We start from the raw sequence: 20,736 nt of genomic DNA, 5'->3' as shown, positions 1-20,736 counted from the left end.
ACTTGATTTTGGTTTTAAACGAATTTTCATATTCAACACTGTACCTTTTTGTTCTGAGTTCTTGGCATGCCAAACAGTAGAAACTAAGGTAAAGGTGCACTTATTTGTTGAGTGCACCCAAACCTCTTTGTTGTTTCTCAAAGCTGTTATGTATCCCTCAATCAGTATCACCAAAAAACCCAGATTATCTTGTCATTTTCACATTGCTATTTGTTGGGGTTAGCTGTGCATTGTTGACTGTCATGTTTCCTCCTTTAAAGTCAATTTAGCATAGTCTAGTCCTATTGTAAAATTCTTTGTGACATATTTTGAGACAATGTGCAAGTCCTTCTTTTGTTTTTCTCTCTTTCTATATTTGTATCTGTACACTAACTGGCTTTCCAAGGTTTCATTTTATGTCTTTGTAACAGGGCCAACACAATAGAATCAGCGCAGGATATTTTCTGGAAGCAAGCTGATTTTGGCTATGTAAAAGAAATGCTTCGTGAGATGCAGACGCTCTGTGAACCAGCCAAACTAGTAAGCTTTTGGGAAACTAGAGGTTAATTTCTGTCTATCCATTCACTGTTATTTTCCAAATTTCAATTGGGTTTGACTAATTTTATTCCTCTGGGATTTTATTTCAGGGAGATTCATCCTTAATGTGCTCAAAATACACTCGCTATTGCAGAGCTACAAATCTTTACATTGATTTGAGAAACCCAAGAAGAAGCACAGATAGGTCTCTGCTTTTAAGTGTCTTCTTTGTGATAAGTAGCAAACTCTTCAGGCGAAACCTTTCACTGGGATACTAATGTGGTAAAATAAATGACTTGTTGAGATGGAAGCAACAACGTCCTTCTGAAAGAACTGGAAATGTAGCTATGGTGGCAGTCAATAGATCTGAGACACCGCGCAGCCACCCCCCACCCCCCCCAAACAGCTCGCACTGATGGGGGATTCATGATAACATGAACACAACTTGACAAAGATCGATCTACCACCATTTTATACTGTGTGAGTGTCCCATTTTAGAGAATCAGAACACTTCACCAGCATATCGAGACAAGATTTCCACAATGCAGTGGGAGCCTGATTTAAACTAACCAGTGCGACACTTTGACACGCGGCAGAGTGTATACCCAAGTGTCTCACTGAAGTCTACTGCATGCTCCGTGGTTTCAGCAAACACAGCCATCCCCAAACTCCTCAAGGAAGGCTTTGGTTTTGTTTTCTTGTTGATAGTGGCCTCTCTATAATTGTACTCCATGTTTGTACCTATCCTGATTGTAAAGCAGGTCTCATTGTGAATAGCTAATGCTAAATTTTGACAATTTGTCCTGCTGATCGTTGGGAATAACATTTCAAAGCAGAGTCTTGCTTTGAAATTTTCTAAGATGTCCATGTTCCTATGTGTTCTTCAAAATCCTCCTGTGTTGAGTATAGAATACCACTTAGATTTTGCTTACTGTTAATCATATGTCAAATTGCAAGTGCCCTGTCAACTCATGCTATTAATTTGGAGTATTAATTTTTGAGGTCTCATAAGAATTAAACCTCAAGTCATCCCAGAGGGAAAAAAACAGGGAAAAACCCGTAAAACTTGGAAATGAAAACAGTTGTCATACTTGTCCATCGTTTTCAAATATATGGTAATTAAGAGTGTATGAGAGTCTTAATGCTCTCGTTAAGAATATTAATGAGTGAAGAACGAAACATACTGTAAAGAGAGTGATGTTGTCACTTAACAAATAATCCAGATCCCCTAGTTAGGGGTGTGGGTTCAGTCCCACCATGGCAGGTAATAAACTGGAATAAAAAACTAACTTTATGCCAACCATGTAACTAACCATTGTGCATTATTGTAAAATAATGCATCTAGTTCATTAATGACTTTTTAGAGAAAGAAACCTGCCATCCTTACCTGGTCTGGCCTGTGTATAACTCCGTATTCACAATAATGTAGTTCACTTTTAACTGCCTTCTAAGCAATAAATGCTGGCCTAGCCAGCAATCCACGAGTAAATTTCTTTATATAAGTATGTAAAAAGAAAAGAATTAGTGGAGATAAATATAGATTGGAAAATTGATAATGGAGATCAAGGAAATGGGCAGAGCAAATAAACAAATACTTTTTCCTACAATCACAGGATAGAAGAGACCCTTCAACCCATCGTGTCTGTACCACCTATAATGTACTATTATCGACATTTGTCCCACTTGCCCGCACAAGACCCATAGCCTTGAATATTATGACACTTCAAGTGCTCTTGTTATGTCTAAACAGAAAAAGACACAAATGACTTCCCAGAAAGCAATGGTCTTCTGAGAACGAGGAATTGTAGGAAATTAGTAATAATTAAAAACAGATGCCGGAGAAATTAATGCCATTGAAAGCTGATAAATCCCCAGGACCTGATCAATTACATCCTCGATTACTAAAAGAGATGGTCGTAAAAATAATGGATTTATTGTTTGATATGTTCCAAACTTGTGTAGATTCTGAAACTGCATTTTTGATGAAGTCCCACAACTGAGTTCATTGTGCAAAATCAAAACACATGGAATTGGTGGTAACATATTGGTATAGATTGGGTATTGGCTAGCAGACAGGAAACAGAGTAGGAATATGTGGGCTGTTTTCAAGTGGAAGGTCATGACAGGTGTGGTACCTCAAGGATAAGTACTTGAACCCCAGCTATTCACAAAAGTATATTGACAATTTGGATGAGGATATGATGTATAATATTTCCAAGTTTGCTGACAACGCCACATTAGGTCTGAGTGGTGAGCAGCATGTAGAGAGGTCTCAGGCTGATTTCAACAAGTTGAATGAATGGCCACATGTATGACAGATGCAGCATGTGTGGATTACTATGCAATAATCCAGTTTGGTTGGAAAAACAGATTGGCTAAATATTATTTAAATGGCGATGGATTGGGAAATATAACGGGATGAGGGTGTCTGGGGTACACAGGTCACCAAAGGCTAGCCCGCAGGTGCAGTAAGCAGTTAGGAACACACATGTCATGTTGGCCATCATCGCAAATGGCCATGAGCATATGAAGTTCTGACAGGGCTGGACAAACTGGATGCAGAGTTGATGTTCTCCCTGACTGCTAGTGGTAGTGGAGTTCCAGAAGAAGATGTCACAATGTAATGATATGCACAAGGCCATTTCACACTGAGAGGAAGGTAAATTTCTTCATTGAAAATGGTCAAAATCTGTGGAATTCTCAACCAAAAAAGGCTGTTGAGACAAAGTCCCTGAAAATTTTTAAGGAAAAAAAGATTTCTAGATGCTAAAGATGCTAAGGGTAATGGGGAGGGGGGCGGGGGGAGAGAGAGAGAGAGCAGGTATATGTTATTGAGCTAAAGACCATGTTGAATGGTGAAACAGACTACTCATCATGTTTTCTAGTTTCTATTAATCAGTTCAATCTGTCTCATGCACCAGTTTCACTGTTTTTTCCTTCTGGGATACTAGAAAGTTAAATCACTGATGTTTACATTTTATCTGTAACAATGTTAGGATGATATTGTAGAAATTATAATATTACAAGTCTTGTAAAATCGTAAAGAAAGAGTGCAGGTCTTCCCTCAACAGGTATAAGGAAGATTTCCTTCAAGAAGGTGAAATTGGAGGCCACTGTAAATTGGACAGAAAGGCGCTATTAGCTGAAGGAGAACACAAGAGTCCCCTCCAATCTTGGTAAGTTTGTTGTCTGGGAAGTGGAAAAGATTGTTTTTATTTCACACAAGATATGTGAATAATATGTAACAGTTTGAAATGAGGATTTAAAAACTCTGTAATAATCTGGTTAGCTTCAGACAACGAAGCCAATCACTATTACTTCTTGGATTTGATGCCAGGTAAAATTTACTCTGGTCACAATTATGCATATCATGTCATCTGTGGCTTTGATAAGGACTGTTTCAGTACTGTTGCAGGATGGAAACCTGAGAGTTTCAAGTTAGGAGTTTCAGGAAAGATGGGCATTAATTTGGGAAGCGACAGAAGATTTAAGTTCTTTGTGAAGCAAAAGGAGGCTAGAGTTGGGGCAGTGGTTTGCAAGAACAGAGGAGTTTAAGGTGTTTTTGTTTGAGCAGAGGCATGATGATTGAAGATTGGTAGCAGAGAGGAAAATCAGCTAATGTGGGAGCCAGAAAGGAAGGTTGATTGGTCAGCAGTTTGGAGGGATGAAGGACATGTGAGTAGGAGGTGGGTCTTCTAGATAAAATGAACTTGAAGAGGATATGATGGGAAATAGGAGAAAAACTAGAAAATATAAAAGTTCGAAGCTAGTACAATAGACAGCCTTTGAAAAGACTTGATGGCCAAGACAGATATGGGCAAGTAATAGAGGCTGTAAAGTTCTATTGTTTTGGATTTTCTTGCATCATACATCTTAACAGAGAGAAATTAGTAATAAAATTCTTGTTTGTCTTGCATTTTTTTAAATGTAGGAGCACTTTACTGCAGATGCTGGAATCTGTGCTGAAACCAAAAAATGCTGGAAATCGTAGCTGATCAGGCAGCATCCAAGGAGTGAGAGCAAGCTAACATTTTGAGTCTAGATGACTCTTCATCAGATTCTATACCCCCAAAAATTCTCAATCACCTGCACTAGTCCCACTTTCCAATACTAGGCCTTTAATTTTATGACACTTCAATTGCTTATCCAAATTCTTTTTAAAGGTTATGAGGTTTCCCACCTCAATTACTCTTGCAGGTAGTGCATTCCAGACCTCCACCATATACTGAGTGAAAATAGTTTTCCTCAAATCGCCTCGAAGTCTTTCACTTTAAAATTTCACTTTTAAATTTGCACCCTTTTTACTGAGCCTTCATCTAAGGGGAACAGCTGCTTGCTATTCACCCTGTCCATGCCCATTATAATCTTATACACTTCTCATAGGCCCCCCCCTCAACCTCTATACTCCAAAGAAAACAATTTGAACTTATCCAGCTTCTATCTATGCCAGGTAACATCCTGGTGAATCTCCTCTGCACCCACTTCAGTGCAATTACATATTTCCTATCTACCTTTGTTCATCAAACAACAGATTTGTAGTGATTCTTCTTATTGTTACAATGTTTAATAGTTTTCAAGACAGTGAATTAACTGTTGTGCTTGTGATTAAGGGTCTGTCATACTTGCAGGAGTACCATTGTGAATGCAGCATGTTTTGTACAACTAAGGCAAGAAAACACCAATTTGCATTTAAACAGCCAATTTAATGTTGAGAATCTCAAGCTACTTCACAGATGTGTAATTAAATCTAAATAGTTGCTGAATCAAAGGAGGAGATATTAGGATGGCTTACCGTAAGCTTGGTCAAAGTAATAGGTTTTAAGGAGGGTCTTAAAGGAAAACAAAATGGAAAGGCAGGAGGGTTTATGATGACAATTCCAGATCAAGATGGATGAAGGTATCACCACCAATTCTGGAGAGAAGTGAGGAGGGATGTGTACAAGATGTCAGAGTCAAAGAAGTGCTAATCTTGGAGGGTTGGGGCAGGGGCAAGTGAGGCAAGAGGCTGTAGAGCAGGAACTGTGACACAAGCTAAAATCAAAGCCATGATAGTCCCAGAGCACCATAGAGCTGCTGTGATTAGAGAGAAATGATTGGTAGGGAGGCAAATGATCAGATTGAGAAAGTTGTAATATTTCCGTTTTGAGAATTGAACCCTTGCTGTTGGTATCACTTTTTGTTGCAACATGGTTCAGCCAATTGAACTAATCAACACCCAAACAGAAGTTAAATGATAGGTCACTGTCATGAATTTCAACACAAGGGTGAAACAAGGAAACTATGAACAGCAGGCCATTCAGCCCTTCAAACCTGTTCTGCCATTCAGTATGATCCTGACTGATCCTCTTTCTCAGTGCCATATTCCCAATGCCTTTCTCCCCAAACCCCTTGATGCCTTTAATATCTAAATAATTATCAATATCTTTCTTGAATACAGTCAGTGATATGGCCTTCATCATCTTCCGTAGTAGAGATTCCACAGATTCACTATCTTTTGAGTGAAGAAGTATTTCTTCATCATATCCTAAATGGCTTCCTCCACACCCTGAGATTGTGATCCCTGATTCTAGACTCCCCAACCAGAGAAAACATTCTTTCTGTATCTAGTCTGACCAGACCTTTTAGAATTTTATACATTTCAATCAGACTCCCTGTCATCTTTCTAAACTGTAGTGAATACAGGCCCAGTTAAACTAGTCTTTCTTCATAACGACAGCCCTGCCGTCTTGGCTTCAGCGTAGTGAATCTCTGCTGCACTTCCTCAATAGCAAGGAAAAGGAATAATGTACCACAGTTAGTCACAGAACATAACAATTATGACTTTAGGAGCATTTCAGTGCTGTGAAATCCCACCCATTTATACAACCATTATACATTTAAATTGACAATGTAGGTGAGTCCACCTGCTTTAGGGTTCAGTAGAAAACTCAAACTTGGAATCTTTTACCTACTTTAAGGTGCAAAAATAGGTAATATCATTAGAATAGAAGCTGAGAGCTGAGAAATCCATGAGTGACAGTGAAAAATACATGTCAGCAAAAGGGAAATTTTAAAACATTTGTGTGTTTCAAGGCTGGAAAAGATGAGAGTGAAAAGAGAGTGAGAGTAATACATTTTATATATTTTGTTAGTTTAAAACAGTTGTGCTTTTTTTTAAACTAACAAAATATTAAAGCGTATTACTTTAAAACTGTACACATATTCTTGAATTGTTTTATTAATAAAAGTGAAAATAATCAGTGCTAAGAAATGGAATAAGTTTTCATTTCAGACATTCAGGCATCTCACATTATCATTAAATACTTTCAGCCAAAGTTCAGTGTGGGATAAATGCAGACTGCCCATTTTGTATCGCTGGATGGCATTTTTTAAAACTCTCAATAGAATAAACCTGACTTCCTCGGTATTTAAAAATTTTAGAGATCTGGATTTATGTTTTGAGAACATGGGCTTGAAATGTGGCTGTGTAGCTATGTACATGCTGCTGAGAATTTGATTCACAAACTGGCAGAACTGATTTTTCAGCTGTTGGCCTCAGACAGGAGCTGCAGCATAGACAAGACTGTGAAGTGTTCTTGATTCCATGAGTTACCATAATGGCTCTGCTTTCTCCACCTCATTCCTTGCCTGAGGTTTGGCAACCCTTATGTTAAACTCTCACCACCAATCATCTCGCTGTACTGAAAGAGCAGCCTTAGGCCCTCTGGGACTATAACAACTTGCATTTAATTCTGTGACATAATTCTAACTCCACCCTTTCGTCTTCATTATATTGCGAAACTTTTCACTTCATCGCTATCCTTTTGGTCTCTCTGAAATAGAAGAGTTACTTTGGTCATTTTAAAAGTATTATTAAATTAGCACCACATTTGAAACCATGATTAAAATAAATAAATTGAAAGTGATATGTTCAATAGTAATGCACAGAATTAGTACATAGAGAAATAATTCCTTTTATGTGTTCTCTCCAAAATGCCTGTTTATTCCTTTACTGATTGAAATGAAGGTGATGAGCAAATTGTTATGTTGCCTGAATAGATGGTGGAAATAGTTTCAATATCATAGTAACTTTGAAAAGGAAATTGAAGATATAATTGAAGGATAAAAAAAGTTTAGAGAAAGAGCCTGGAATTTCAGACAGCTAATACAGCAGAATTGATAGAATGGCTTTCTGTGCTGCTTGATTCAGTGATTTTGGTTTGTGAAGCTGTGATGAATTGTATTTTTCCTAAATTACACTACTGTGGGATCAGAGATTAATGGATTTACTGAATAATGTCTCACCCTGGAAGTTTCCAGCTTTGACTACATTACCAGTACTGTAATGTAGAGAGAAGCAAAGTTATTCCTGAGTGATTTCTTGCAGCTTCCAGTACTTGACAGTGGAGAAGCTTTAAAAGAAAAGTAGGAATGGAAAAATAAGTTCCACATTTACTTTTGTGAAGAAAATTATCAATTGTAGCAGCAATTATAAATAGCTGTTGGAAATTCAGTGCTGTTTGAAAATGTTGACAACTGATGTGGAAGGCAAAGAATCATTCACATCTTCTTCGATGAATTTAATGTTTGCAAACTAGTTTTGTGTATTTATTTAATTATCTTCATTATGATGCCGCGTAATTGCCTTCATTACAATGATAGAAGTGAATTTGTCAAGAGGGAAACTAAACCACATCAATTTATGGCATGACATATTTCAACATATTCAGTTAATTTGAAAGATGCAGCTGCTGTACATGACACTGGAAAACTCTTTGTGACATTTTAAACTGTAACAAATTTAACAGTAATTAAATTATAAACTAATTGGTGTCCTTGATTTAACTCTGATTCAGTATTTTTGGTACCATTTATAATCTATTCTTTGCACAGGTTTGCAGAACTGCAGTCATATTCTCAGCTGAATTTTGAACTGAAAGATGAAAATTGTGACCTCATTATTGAAAAGCCAAGCTACTTCATGAAGCTCGATGCAGGTAAAGGCAAATAATTTTTCCTTTATGCAAGACAGTGAAGTGACACTTTTAATGTTGAACTTTTGCATCAACAGCAAGCTACTGTTTTATTCCTATTGTCTCTTGATCAATAACCTGATTTTTCAAGCTTTGTTATGATTTTAAATTGTATCAATTGAAATAAATTGGAATATCTTATGAAAGGATTACTATAAATTATTTCAACCAAGATAGGAGGGATGCACTGTCTCTGAAGTACCTCTGCATATCACTGCATGTGTTTAAAAAAATGTTTTACACAGTTATTAATATGACTCATTTATACTAATCTTTCTGCTTCAGTAATCTGCCAAAAGAGTTTCTTCTAATAAATAACAAATGCATTAATTTATTATAAAACAGGATTTATTTAATAAAGTTGAAGGAATGCTTATTAACCTTATAAATAACCGAACACATATGTGCACTCACACAGCAGTTCAAAAAAATTAAGAAATTTTCTCTGTAGACATTAATTTTACAGAAGGTAGTTTGGTGAAATAATTGCTAATTTGCAAATGGAAAAAGGAGTTATACCATGTTCAAGAAAGCTTTCGGTCAGGCGCACTGGCACAGGTAAACGGGTGTCACTAGATACAGATGGTATGATTATGATCTTTGTTGAAGCAAGTTTTTCAGGAAATGTCAAGAGGAAGTCTTTTTGCAGCTTTTCTGAATCTGTTTTCAGCTCTCACACTAATCTCAGAAGGTGATTTTTCAGAAAAGAAGTGGAAGGGGGTGAGTCTCTTAACAAGCTAGACAACTGAACTGCAAACAACGTCAATGAGCCACAATTCCTGATAGCCTTAAGTCCAGACATTTAACTTTCAGTGTACAAGTCCAAACCATTAGCTTACTACATGTTATTTCTAATAAGTGTCTTTAAAAGACAAAATTCCAATATGTCCTTTTAGTGCCCTTTTTATTTTTGATTTTAAAAAATACAAACTCATACCTCCTCAGTCTTTCAAATAAACTGATTTTCACACCCCTTTATATATGAGTCCTCAAAAAGAAATTAATAATGGAAAAATAATTCATGACAAACTGCTGTTGGATCTATCAGGTATATTGTCTTCTTGCCAGTTGCAAAGGGAAAATAGTATAAGCAGCTCTCATTTTTATGTAGAGATCAATAATTGTAAATGGCTGAGAGTATCTTCCAATCCCCAGACATGTTTTTCCTTTGCAAACTGGAAACTATTGATTATCTCTCTTTTTAAGGTTCTGCAATGTTAAGTTTCATTCACAGCCTATCTGATAATGGGGCAGCTCGTACTAATCCACAACAGAACTGGATAACATCCACCTTATTAGAATTTTAAAAACTATCACTCATAATGCAATATGAGACATTTATTTGTGGTTTTCTTTTGATAGGGCTTCAAATAAATTATTTCGAATTTAACAGAATTCATTTGCTTGAAATTTGGTGAATTTATCAGGAATGCAATAGCAATCAAAATTCATTAATAGACCACCAAGACAAATCTGTCCGCCATGTTGGACAGTATTTAGTATAATTAATCAAGCACCAGTCTACTAGAATACCAGCAAACTCTATCAACATTAGAAATGGTCAAAAAAATCAAACAATACCAGGCCATAATCAAATGGGTTCATTTGAAAATACAAGCTTTCACAGCGCTCTGACCCAGTCCAATATCAGCACCTCCACATCAACATTAGACATATTTACTAATTACTATTTAGTTTTAACACATTACTGAGACCAGCTTTGAATCAAAATTCCTCTAGATGTTATGGGGTTTGAACCTGTGTGTCGAGAACAACAGTATGGATGCTGGATCACTAATCTAGTGATAGGACCAGTACACCACCATCTCTCCGCTTTATGTATATTGCAAAGAAAGCACATTATCTGTGATCTCACCAATATGTAGAAGTATGTTTGGCGTGATGGTTTTTGTTGTAAATGTAAATCACACGTAAATCATTTATTGGGTGTGGGTTAAACTTAGAGTCATACAAATGTACAGCAAGGAAACCGACCCTTCAGTCCAACTTGTCTATGCTGATCAGATATCCTAACCTAATCTAGTCCCATTTGCCAGCACTTCTGACTGTTGTTTTGTGTCATTTTAAAACCATGGTATCTAGGAGATAAATGTTTTCCTTGTGAGTTGTGACTTTAAATATAATAGAGAGTTTGATAATTGTTGAGGATATTGATTGAATTAGTTTTTGAAGAATGAATATGAGTCAGAGCAAATACAGAAGCTATTGTTAATATATGACTGTATAACCTCGTAAATGAGTTAGTCAGAACCAAGGTGGGGGAGGTAAAAAAGAATTAAACACCAAGAAATAGTTCTTGAAAATCTAAAGAAGGTCCACTTCATAGTGGTATTGAGAGGAAGATACTTTTGCCCTACTGATTCATAATCAATACCAACTATGAGTTCCTCATCAGCACCTTGCAGTTCTGTGAGGTGACTTAAAAAACTTAAATTTTATAGCGTCTTTTAAACTTTTCAAAACAAAATATTGGATTAGGACTTTGTCAAACACTGAATATGTTGCTGGAAAGATATGAGACGTTTGTGATTAACGATATACTCTACCAAGAAACCAAAAGTGTGTTGATACCACAGTAAGTTACCTCAAATTGAACAGTTATCAGCTGCATTTAACCAATAATATTTGCATCATCCATTAATACAACACATATTCTTTACTTTCAGGTGTCAATATGTACCATCATTTCTGTGACTTTGTTAATCTATATATTTCCCAACATATCAACAACTCTTTTGATACTGATGTGAACATAATAATGTGGGATACGGTGAGTACATTATTTATTTGCTGCAGGTTGTTGATCAGTAATAATTGGACTTTATATCTATTATCCATTTACTCTGGTAATATTAATAAGGCATTTTACTACTTTGAGAGGTTTCTCATTTCTACATAATGCAAGTGACACCCCAATTTTTTATGCTGCCAATTGTTAGTCTCACTGTGTATTTTCTATTCTCCCAAATTTGTTTTAGCATTGTGTCTGTTTGGATTATGAAGTTGAGAATTTTTTTTGTCGTATATTTGACTTCTGACTCAATAGTCTGTCCAAAGATTCTGAATTTTGTTAAATTTGCTTTCATCAGTTGCGTCAACAGAGAGGAAGATGTTTCCTACAACTGAGGCCTGCTACTTCACATTATAATAATTCATTGCAAAATTTTGAAAATAAGTTCCTTCGTGAGGTCGAAAGGTGGTAAAATCCAATGTAAATGTTCAGGCAAATTTGTGTGGTAGCTGGCACATTCATAGTTAATGTTCCCTAGCTTTTAAGTTCTGGATCCTACAAGGCATACTTTTAAATGAGACATCAAAGAACAGTAAAATAACAACTGATTACTGAAATACATTATGGTCGGTTACAAAACATCAAGTATCTGCATATTTCTCTTTGCCTATATTTGAGGTAGTAAAACATATTAGACAGAAGAAGGGAAACCACAATTCAAAGTATATCTCTCCATGTTTCAAACCCATTTGGATGTGGCCCTTCCATACCTCTGCATATCATCCAGTCCTCCTGCACTCTGGAATTACTGCTGGAATTCTCCGTTCTCCTTTAAAACTGTCCAATTCTTTAGTCAGTCATCCTAATGCCTACATCTTTCACACGCTGTCTATTCTTATCCTTTACAATTTTGTGAAGTGTGTTAGGACGTTTTCCTGAATATAGACGCATAAATAAATACAATTTGTTATTTTACAAGTAGTGGGAAGGAGGAGAAGAAGAAAAATTATTGAAGGCACTGTGGTGACATGCATGACAATGCACTGTACATTATTTTGCATTTTAAAAAAATATAAATAGTACTGCTTTCACCTTGCACCTGGCTGCTTGTCTCTCTGAGTAGTCCCAAATATCATTGTTCCAGCATGAGACATAACTTCATGGCTATATGTGATGTACCATTGATGGAGGTCTTTGCTGAGAGTCTGCTGCATTATGTGGAAATAAGAGGGACAAGGTGTATTCAAAGGAATGGGTACGGCTGACATCTTTGGCCCTTATATTATCTGTTCTTTTCTGGCTTCTGTGCCCAGATGTGTTGGTGTGAGTGGGTTGAATCTGGAACATGGAGATTGGAGACTCTGCAGGTCTATGCAGTGCAGGGGTCTGTGTGTCATGTTGTTTCCCTTTAAAAGCCCTAACATCGGTAGGACCTGCAGTTTTTTCCCTCATGGGTTGAGTCACTGAACCTGCTTACACCGAGTGCGGTCACAGACATGTACTTCCCCATTGCACACTTTTAATTTCTAGCATGATGAAAGGCAATGATGGTAGACTGGTTAGCAAGGTTAGATCACATAGAATACAGGGATAACTAGCTATCTGGATACAGAACTGGCTCATGGTTTGAAGTTAAATTCAATGAATGATCCAGAGGGCAATGATAACACTGAGGAGTGAATGAACAGTGGTGGAAATTGAAGTAAATTATCACAGTAGGCTTTATTATGAAAAGCTAGATGAATTCCTATAAGGAAATAGTAAACAAGACTATTGGGCCTAGAATCACGGGCAGGAATCTGAAGGGCGATTTGGTAGAACAGACTTTTGCACCATTGACCTCTGTGTGCAAACTGAGATTGAAGCAGCAATGTAATTTCAGAATCAGCTGGAGCCTTTGCTGAAGAGGAGTTGAAGGAAAGAGTAGCATTCATGCTATAGTTACCTCCTGACATTTTGTCCATCTCGCTGAAAACTCCTTGTTTGAAACCATTCTGTAAATCTTTTACCCACCTTTCCTACAGTTCTCTCATATCTAATTTCTAGCACAGGAACAGCCCTATCTAAATTCTATACTCAGTGACTTAGTCCTGCTGCACTAGCCCTATTTGTGCTTTTCCAGTTCACTTTAGCCTTTGCAGTTGACTGCACAGTCCCCTTTCAATGCTTCTCCTACATTGTCCAACTTAGTGAAACTATGCTTACTTGGTTCCACTCTCGTCCACTTTTGACGCTGTCAAAGTCATGTCAGCAATTCTGTTCCCACCTCAGGGCTTTGTTTCAGCTTGAATTGGGCTACCTGTAATCTCTACTTCCTCATAACTTAATGCTGGATCCCAATTTCTTCTTCACGAAGACTGCTTACTTCCATTCCAGTGGTATTGCCTGCCTCAGCAAAACTGCTGCTTAAACATTTGACCATGCCTTCTTCAAAACAGAATCAACCATTTCTAGTACTGAACTACTGGTCTCCCATCCTCCAACCTCTAGAAACTGTAGGTCGTTCAAAACTTTGATTTCTGTACCCTGCCTTACTGCAACTTTTGTTCACTGATGATTACAATGCATGCCACTTTACATTGGCTACCCATCCTGGACACCCCAGAAAGTTAAAATTATCACCCAGTTGTTTGAATCTTGATCTAAATCCATCTCTGTCTGTCCTCTAGCTCTGTGACCTGCCAAGAGCTCTGGGTGTTCCTCCAGTGTTTGCCTCTTGTCCATCCAGATTCCTTTTGCTTCATTAGTCTTCAGCTGTTTGGGCTAGGTACTCTAGAATTCCCTCCTGAAATCTGTTTCTTCATCTTGTTATCTACCTTTGTAACTCCTGGAACCCAATTGTTGACCACAGCATTCTCCTTCTTTGCATTTCCTTTGTTTTGCAGCTCCATTATAGCTTTTGAACCATGCAGAAGCGCTACTTTTATAGCCAAATCCAGCAAACATATCCCTCCATGCCTTTGCAATAATATAATCAAATAATTTTCCTTATCTGCATTTTATTCTATACCATGTATAGGTACAAATCAGTTTTTGCACATATGTGTTGATGATACTCCCTCATTTTCCTTCATACCTTGAACCTTAATCTATCCAGATATTCTGTTTGTCCTTAAGTGTATGCAAAATGTGGATATTGGCAGGATGTTTTCTCATATGGAGGAGTCTAAAACCAGGAGTTTTAAAATTAAGGCTCCCCTATTTATGAATGAGATGACGAGTAACTTTTTTTTATCTTGGGGTTGTTCGTCTACAGAATTCTTTTTCCAGGCAAGAAATGGATACTGGGTCATTGAATGTATTCAATGTTGAGTGAGATTTTTCTTCAAGGTAATTGAGAGTTAGAATTGATGATGATCTTACTGAATGTTGTTGCAGACTCCAGGAGCTGAATGATGCACTCCTGCTTCTGATTCTAGTATGTTCTACCATAAGCTTAGCTCTCTCATGACTAACTTCTCCCATGATGAAGGCCTAAATAAGCTATTACATTAGTACAGTTTTAGGTTGTCAAAGTCCTAGTTTGAAGATTTTATATATGAAGCAGCAAAGGCAAAACTGACTGGACATAATCAGATTATGCAGCTTAATTTAAATTATTTTGGAATGTGGAGGAAGAAATTAATGTTCAATTATTTTACACACTGAAAATTTAATTGCATATATCACAAGTGCCCTACATCTCTGCAGTTTATTTGTGACACGTTATTGCTGAATCTGAAAGTGAATTACTTATTACTGTCTCTGAACTCTAATAACCTTGGAGATTGCCACATGAAACAATTAAAAGTAAATTGCTGCTTGATAGGTAGCTACCTTGTGCAGTAATGTTGACGATCATAATTTGCTATGCTGCTCAAGTTTCTACATTTCTGAAAAAAAATCTTGTTTTTCAAAAGTAAAAATTGGATTCATAAATATATTTTGATTTGACCAATATGAGCAGTATTTATCAGATTACTTGCTATCCTATGTACAAATGGAAAGGACATAGTTATTTACCAGAAGGAAATGTTTTGCTTGGATACCATTTATTGTTGACACCATAGATTTGAAGGTGTTAGGCCAGAGAAGAGCCTTGCTTCCTGGAAGTAGGTAAAAGGGAAGTAGAATTATGTTCCTTGTACTCTTTTTTTTTTTCAAGCTAATTAATGAATATTGCAATGGATGAAAAACAACAGGTTGGGTGCCTTTGATTTCTGATAGATACTCCTGGTGGTGGAAGCTCTCTGTAGGCCAATTGCAGTCAAACTAGCCTCTGTTGGTATTGGAAATAAATTGAGTTAGTCATGCAGCTGATTTCATGATCAAATAGCTGGTGAAACATAGGCTGAGTAACGAAACCGAAAATCTTACAATATATAAATCATACAAATTATATATCCAGCTTTCTCTTGAATTGTGCGTTCTCAGAGGCAAAATAGCTGGCCACTGCCAGGATCTTCCAGCAGAGATGCTGCAGGTGCCATATTTAATCCCAGTTGTGCACCAGTTCTAATGCTACAAGCTGAAATGACCATTTGAGGTCTTCATGCAACATTGCAATTCTGAAGGAGATGCCTCAGAGAGGGAGGTGGAGCAGTGCTTCAAGTTCAATGTGACTTTATGTTCCTGGAGCATGGCGTGTTGGAGGGGAGAACAGTCCTCTTCCCTCAGGATTGCCAGAGGAGATGACAGCATCAGAACCTGCCAGCCTGGTCAGAGTCTGTGGATTATCCATATCCAGAGGAACGTGTGCAGTGCTGGAAGGATGTTAATGGCCTATGCTGTAGAAAGGTATGTCTAAAATCTTCTTCCTGCTACCTCACACCCATTCCAACTTTGCTACTGCACTGTCTACCATCTCACTCTGCATATAGCATCTTTACTCTCCCACTGTCATCCTCCAAAACTACTAACCCTGTTGTGGTTCTGTTCGCCGAGCTGGGTATTTGTCTTACAAACGTTTCGTCCCCTGTCTAGGTGACATCCTCAGTGCTTGGAAGCCTCCTGTGAAGTGCTTCAGTGCTGTTTCCTCCGGCATTTATAGTGGCCTGTCTCTGCTGCTTCCGGTTGTCAGTTCCAGCTGTCTGCTGTAATGGCCGGTATATTGGGTCCAGGTCGATGTGTTTGTTGATAGAGTCTGTGGATGAGTGCCATGCCTCTAGGAATTCCCTGGCTGTTCTCTGTTTGGCTTGCCCTATAATGGTAGTGTTGTCCCAGTCGAATTCATGTTGCTTGTCATCTGTGTGTGGCTATTAAGGATAGCTGGTCGTGTCGTTTCGTGGCTAGTTGGTGTTCATGGATACGGATCGTTAACTGTCTTCCTGTTTGTCCGATGTAGTGTTGTGTGCAGTCCTTGCATGGGATTTTGTACACTACATTAGTTTTGCTCATGTTGGATATCGGGTCCTTCGTTCTGGTGAGTTGTTGTCTGAGTGTGGCTGTTGGTTTGTGTGCTGTTATGAGTCCTAGTGGTCGCAGTAGTCTGGCTGTCAGTTCAGAAATGTTTCTGATGTACGCAATTTCATCAACAGATGCCTAAGGGAGAGAAAACCGGACGAGGACATGCCACAACCCAAAGGACTAGCCACACTACCATACATGCAGAGACAGGCCACTATAAATGCCGGAGGAAACAGCACAGAAGCGCTTCACAGGAGGCTCCCAAGCACTGAGGATGTCACCTAGACAGGGGACGAAACGTTTGCAAGACAAATACCCAGCTCGGCGAACAGAACCACAACAACGAGCACCCAAGCTACAAATCTTCTCACAAACTTTGAACTACTAACCCTTCCTGCCTTTTGCTCACTCACTCGGGTCACCATACTACTTTTCCTGCTCCTATAACACTTCAAAAGCCCTTCCAGCCACATTCATTTCACCTAATCCCTCTCTTTGTCTTATAATAGGGCTGAAAGGTCAATGAAGATGGTGAGGTGACTGACCTTTCGTTCATCAACCTTTTCAAAGACAAGATCCTGGAGTTAGTGAGAGAGGATCAAAACTATCCAAGGAGATGTTGAGACCTCCACACTCAGCAACTAAGCAAGTTTCATTGCAGAGTGGTGTGTTGCTCTCCCATTACCACTGTGGTAAATGTATTTGTAACATGCTAAAGCTTCTGCCCCTATTGTGCAATTTAAGCCTTCTTTTCTGTTCTGTAAGCATCAGAGGTACCCACATAGTCTCTGAGGTGAAGAGACCAACCTCTCTAAGCATCGGTTCCTTTTGCACCTCTGAGAAAGAAGCCATGGATGCTTCAGGACTGTAGGAGGCCAGATACTTGCTCAACTCCAGGCTGACAAAGATCCTGTGGATTTGGCTATAAATAGCACAGCCCTACACAGAAACAGCAGGTGGTCAGTAAACCAGACTGAAGGATAAAGGAGCCTGTCTCGGGCCTGCTGCGGTGCTCCATCGAGGCTCAGTTCAAGCTGAAAGAACAGCAACTCATTTTCCACCTGGGGACCCTGCAGCCTTCAGGACTCTATCAAGTTCAGTAATTCTAGAACTTGAACCTTCTTCCATGCCCTTTATCCACCCCCACATCCAAGTTCTGCCATGATATGGGCTGCTTTTAGCACACCCAACCCATTTTCACATATTTATGGTCCCATTATCAACTTTATTCTCTACCTGGCTCACTATCATCCATCCCTTTGTTTACTTAACTACCTTTCTATCTCTCTAGGTTCCACCTATCAGCTAACTCCCACTCCCGACCACTGTCAACAACATAAATATCACATTTTCCTGGCTGCTATCAGTTCTAAACAAGGGTCACTGGATTCTGCTTTCTCTCCACAGATACTGCCAGACTTGCTGCATTTCTCCAGCAATTTCCCTTTCTGTTGAGGGTTGGAAGTATCAATCACCATTATCTGTCTGGTGCTGGTTGTGGCAAAGGTCTGGCTGTCTCCATGGTCAGTTTGGCAGCTGCCCTGGAAAACCGTCCAGTTTGGATTAGTGGTGCTGGAAGAGCACAGCAGTTCAGGCAGCATCCAACGAGCAGCGAAATCAACATTTCGGGCAAAAGCCCTTCATCAGGAATAAATCATGGGCTGCTGGAAATACACACTGACCTGCATTCCATCACTGTCATTGTTTCTCAGTAGCAATGGCAAGATGAGAGGCGCTGAGGAACCGGGAGATCATTCCAGATGCCTGTTCCTTTCAAGAAGACCTGGTAATCAGGCATGGAATCGGATTTGAAACCATGCATATGCCTTTCTGAAATCTCCTTTCAGGACACACCAGTGGGATGCACCCCTGCCTGCGATCCCCAAATCTTTGCATGTCTTTGCCAAGGAGACTAAGCCTACATCTGGGCAGGACACTCTCAGCATGCCTGGGCCCTCCAGCCACAATCACCCCCACTCCCTGGAGCTATCCAACCAAATCATCAAGGCCAGCTGACTCCATTACAAAGTATCAACTCCTGTTTCTGTTGATGATTTAGTTTTTGTATAGTGTCCTGGGATATCCTCAGTCTGTGCCTGCATTGAGCTTTGGCCAGCTAGCTTTGGCCTGCTAAACGTTGACTGCATCCTTGGGATCTTTTTCATCTGGAGGGTGTTTGGCATCTGTTGGAGGTTGCTGTTGCTCCTGGGTCTGCTGATACCATTTCACTTCAGTACGTCACTTCACTTCACTTCTACTGATTCACTTCAGTATGTCAAAGCTATCTTTCTATTCATGTAATGATAGTGCTTGCCATTGTTGACTCCATTCTGGATGGGTACCCTAAACGTATGCAGAGAATATCAGATATATAAGACCTCATTAGCGTGATTCCTGAGCAGTCCTACATTCACAAATGAGACGCTACCATAGGTCTCGACTCAGCAATGACTTGGAGGCCTCCAAAAAGGAAGGTCCTGAATATCCTGTACTTGGGACTTCTGAAATATCACACCCAATGCAGATGTATGCATCACAAAAAATCTTGTTGAGCAACTATGCTGGGATAGTGCAATTGTGCAGCAATGTATCCACACCCTTGACTGTTCAGCGCTGGCAAGCATGACAATCTGACTGACTTTTTTTGTCTATGCTAAAAGGTAGAGATGCAAGTGGCCAGGTAAGCACATAATTAATGAGTGCCACAAAAGCAAGCTAGGAGCCCTGAGATGCATCCTGTGCAGATGGATGTGATGGGTTGTGTCCCTATGCACAAAGTGACCTGACTAGAGTATTGCAGTGTGGCATGTTGTTGACCTCCAAAGTGCAGTCGTGTTCTGATGCAGGTCAAGGTCAACCACAACACGGTGAGGTTTTACCTTGCCAATGCCAGCTTCTATGGATGAAGGATGGAGGTGCTCTCTGCCCAAGGAATGTGCTCTAAGAATTTGGGAAATTATTGTCACCATGGAGGCTTGGCGAGCTGCAGCCTCCAGATAGCCACAGTGACTTTCAAGTCAGGAATTGATGTCGTCTAATTACTCATCAGTACCTGGAAGAATTGTGATCTGGCTAAAATGAGGTGAGGTTAACTAATATGAGATAGTAATACAGGCAGACATGACCCTCACAGCTTACTAGCAAGATCCACACTTAGCTGTTGAAACCTAGAAAGGGAAATCAGCCTTTAATTTTCTCAGTTCAGAATTCCATTTTATCATGGCTATATGCTCCTGAATTTCTCACCATTGTACCACTGCTCAAGGGCTGGGAAGATTCAGCTCAATATTTTCGAGGGTGTTGACTTGTCAACAGAAAAGATTGTAAAACTGAAACATTAACTATAATACTTCAACTGATCAATGGCAGTGGACAAGAGCAAGGAGATTTTCCAAATAATCAGACTGAAAGATTCTCAGTGACACACACAGACTACAAATTTAGAAGTGGAAAACAGGAAATACCAATTACAGTTAAATTATTGTACAAGAAGAAAAAAACTTTTGGATATATGCATGGGATTAAGAGTGTGATATAAAAGCTGAAGGACAAAATCTACATTTGTTAACTGAATTTGACAGTGATAGTACAGTATTGTGTCTTTACTACATCAGCAGCTAAAGATAGCATACCTTAAATAAAGTATTTGTGGTTCGGTTTTAAAATTCCATCCTTTGGGAAAGTCACCATTAGTCACGACCTATCTGGATGACATATATTTGACAAAATGCACTGTATAATAATATTCAGTACTGAATTCTACTCTCATATGGGTTTGCTTATCTTTTTTCTGACATCTGTTTTCTGGTGATTTTGATATGCTGTACTTCAAAATAAATTGAGCAGTGCTTTCACTTCTTTCATGTCATCAGTAGCCTGAATGTTTCATTAAAATGATAATTCTAAGACTTGCCTGATTTTACAGTCTGTATTAAATTGTTTTCAAAAACCGTTCCACATTTATGAAGGTTAATTTTATTTTGTCAACTACTGCCATCTCAGTTTGGTGTCTCTCTGTAGGTATGGTTCTCACTTTTTTAAAAGCTACATTTCAGATTATTTGAAAATTGC

At 38.7% G+C, this 20,736-nt stretch overlaps 1 protein-coding gene across 3 annotated transcripts in view; it reads left to right on the top strand.

Annotated features, from left to right (window-relative positions):
* The window catches only part of eogt (EGF domain-specific O-linked N-acetylglucosamine (GlcNAc) transferase), a 63,213-nt gene that overhangs the window by 15,670 nt on the left and 26,807 nt on the right, over nucleotides 1-20,736 (top strand). For all 3 annotated transcript variants that reach the window (XM_072582518.1, XM_072582517.1, XM_072582519.1), the window contains 5 exons: nucleotides 411-519; nucleotides 627-721; nucleotides 3,588-3,692; nucleotides 8,389-8,492; nucleotides 11,216-11,319. In XM_072582518.1, the coding sequence (XP_072438619.1) occupies nucleotides 411-519; nucleotides 627-721; nucleotides 3,588-3,692; nucleotides 8,389-8,492; nucleotides 11,216-11,319 (517 nt within the window). The remainder of the gene's footprint in view (nucleotides 1-410; nucleotides 520-626; nucleotides 722-3,587; nucleotides 3,693-8,388; nucleotides 8,493-11,215; nucleotides 11,320-20,736) is intronic.

The sequence above is a fragment of the Chiloscyllium punctatum genome, chromosome 12 (assembly GCF_047496795.1).
Source record: "Chiloscyllium punctatum isolate Juve2018m chromosome 12, sChiPun1.3, whole genome shotgun sequence".
Taxonomy (NCBI): domain Eukaryota; kingdom Metazoa; phylum Chordata; class Chondrichthyes; order Orectolobiformes; family Hemiscylliidae; genus Chiloscyllium; species Chiloscyllium punctatum.
The sequence above is the reverse complement of the archived record's forward strand: the minus strand, read 5'-3'. Positions and strand labels throughout refer to the sequence as shown.